The sequence below is a fragment of the Penaeus chinensis genome, chromosome 20 (assembly GCF_019202785.1).
Source record: "Penaeus chinensis breed Huanghai No. 1 chromosome 20, ASM1920278v2, whole genome shotgun sequence".
In the NCBI taxonomy this organism is placed as follows: Eukaryota; Metazoa; Arthropoda; class Malacostraca; order Decapoda; family Penaeidae; genus Penaeus; species Penaeus chinensis.
Genome location: NC_061838.1, coordinates 1,612,289 through 1,614,788, shown reverse-complemented (window position 1 = coordinate 1,614,788; position 2,500 = coordinate 1,612,289). Strand labels below are relative to the sequence as shown.

Genomic DNA, 2,500 nt, shown 5'->3' with positions numbered 1-2,500 from the left:
CAATACATTTTCAAGAAAAAAAACAATCTAATTACTTATTTCAAACATATAATTTCCCGCAACTTTTTTTTTTTCCAAATTCCGGGAAAGTATCAGTCATTATATATTTTTCGTTTTAAGTAAAAGAAGCAATGAATAAATTCGATACAAATATGTACATTTTATTCCAGTTCTTCATTTTAAAATAATACATGGTTTTATAAATATTTACAAGCACACAAGATGGTGTTTCCTTCATGCATAATATCAGTATAATAATGTATAATATCAATATACAATATAATATATGAAATATAAATCAGTGTATAATATCAATGTATAATAATTGATGTATAATATCAGTAGATATATTCCCGTAATCAGGAAATAATTAAACCATTTGGTTAACAAATTGTGTATATTTAGTGAGGAAACATATTATTTGTATTTGTTTGTCATCTCTCTCTCTGTCTCTGTCTGTCTCTCTCTCTCTATGTCTCTGTCTCTCTCTCTCTCTCTCTCTCTCATTCACCATCACCACCATCATCATCGAATTCAACACCATCGCCATCAAATTCACCATCATCTCCACCATCACCATTAAATTCACCATCACCATCATCTCCACCATCACCATCAAATTCACCATCACCATTAAATTCACCATCACCACCATCATCTCCACCACCATCATCGAATTCACCACCATCATCTCCACCACCATCATCTCCACCACCCTGAGTATCGCCACCAATCTGCCCCCGTGCCATCAAACACACTAACTCGTCCGCTGCTCCTTCTTCGTCTTCGTCTTCGTCTTTGATGTGATGTCGAAAGTAAATTGGCTCATCTCGAAATCATCCTTTTTTTCTCTCTCTCTTTCTCTTCTATCCTCTTTTTTCAGTTGCTATAATTTTCTTCTTGTTATTGTTATTATCATTATTATTATTAGTATTATCATTATTATGTAATTCGTTCTCTCCTTCTTCCTTTTTCTAACAACCTCCATCTTATTTCTCTTTTAGTTTAACCTCATTTTCTTCTCTGCCACCTTTTTCCTCCTCCTTCTACTCCAAGTCCTCCTTCTTCACTTCCTCTCTTTTCAACTCATAATCTTATTTTCTTTCTCCTCTCTCCTCCTCCTTTTACTTCAATTCTTCCTTCTCTCTCCTCCTCCTTCTGCTACAATTCCTCCTCCTCTTTTTCCTTCCAATTCCTCTATCCTCTCTTCTCCTCTTCTTCCTCCAATTCCTCCTCCTCCTCTCTATTCTTCCTTTTCACCCACCCCCACCCCCCTCCACCTCCTACCCCTCCCCCCACCCTCGCCCTCCTCCAAACAAAATCATCCGTTCCGTCCGCGACTCGTCACCCCGTCGCCTCCGCGCTCGCGCCACCTGCCGGGACATTGGAGTACAACCGCTCGCCTTCGATGTCGACGTAGATGTGGATTTCTTCGTAGAGGGAGTCGGTTTCGTAGGCTGTCGAGTCTTTGGCCGAAAAAATCCCCCTCGAGGTGGCGGAGTCCTGGCTGGGGTCGAGTCGGAGGGCATGGGAGTGTCGGGGAGTTGGAGTTTCCGAGAAGCTGGCAGCCTGGTTCGCCGCCCTTTCGGAGGAAGAGCGGGGGAAGGAAGAAGACGAAGAGGAAGAGACCACAGAAAACGAAGTGCGAGAGGAGGAAGAGGAAGAAACGGCGGCGTTTATCTGCCTCGTTCTCGGAAAGGGACAGGGAGGTCGTGGCAGAGGTCGCTTCGGGAGGTCGTCCAGCGTGATATAACCGTCCGAGTCGTAACTACCCGTAGTAGATGGCGCTGGGGAGGCTTGGCGATTGGAGGTCGTTTTGCCAGTGTCTCGCCGCTGCAACACGGAAATAGGTTGCTTTTAGATCCAGGTAGAGAGAGAGAGAGAGAGAGAGAGAGAGTGAGAGTGTGAGAGAGAGAAAGAGAGAGAGGGGGGGAGGGGAATATGGAGAGAGAGAGAGAGAGAGAGAGAGAGAGAGAGAGAGAGAGAGAGAGAGAGAGAGAGAGAGAGAGAGAGAGAGAGAGAGAGAAAGAGAGAGAGGTGGGGGGAGGGGAATATGGAGAGAGAAAACGAGAGAGAGAGAGATAGAGCGAGGGAGAGAGAGAGAGAGAGGGGGGGGGGGATATGGAGAGTGAGAGAGAGAGAGAGAGAGAGAGAGAGAGAGAGAGAGAGAGAGAGAGAGAGAGAGAGAGAGAGAGAGGAGGGAGGGGGAGATGGAGAGGGTGGGTGAGTGGGGGGGGGGGAAAGAGAGACAGAGAGAGAGAGAGAGAGAGAGAGAGAGAGAGTGTGAGAGAGAGAGAGAGAGAGAGAGAGAGAGAGAGAGAGAGAGAGAGAGAGAGAGGAGGGAGGGGGAGATGGAGAGGGTGGGTGAGTGGGGGGGGGGAAAGAGAGACAGAGAGAGAGAGAGAGAGAGAGAGAGAGAGAGAGAGAGAGAGAGAGAGAGAGAGAGAGAGAGAGAGAGAAAGGAGGGAGGGGGAGATGGAGAGGATGGGAGGAATACCGG

At 46.1% G+C, this 2,500-nt stretch overlaps 1 protein-coding gene across 2 annotated transcripts in view; it reads right to left on the bottom strand.

Moving 5' to 3' along the window:
- Nucleotides 1-1,300: 1,300 nt before the first annotated feature.
- The window catches only part of LOC125036083, a 13,812-nt gene continuing 12,612 nt past the window's right edge, over nucleotides 1,301-2,500 (bottom strand). For both annotated transcript variants that reach the window (XM_047628473.1, XM_047628472.1), the window contains exon 6: nucleotides 1,301-1,833. In XM_047628473.1, the coding sequence (XP_047484429.1) occupies nucleotides 1,345-1,833 (489 nt within the window). In that variant the 3' untranslated portion in view covers nucleotides 1,301-1,344. The remainder of the gene's footprint in view (nucleotides 1,834-2,500) is intronic.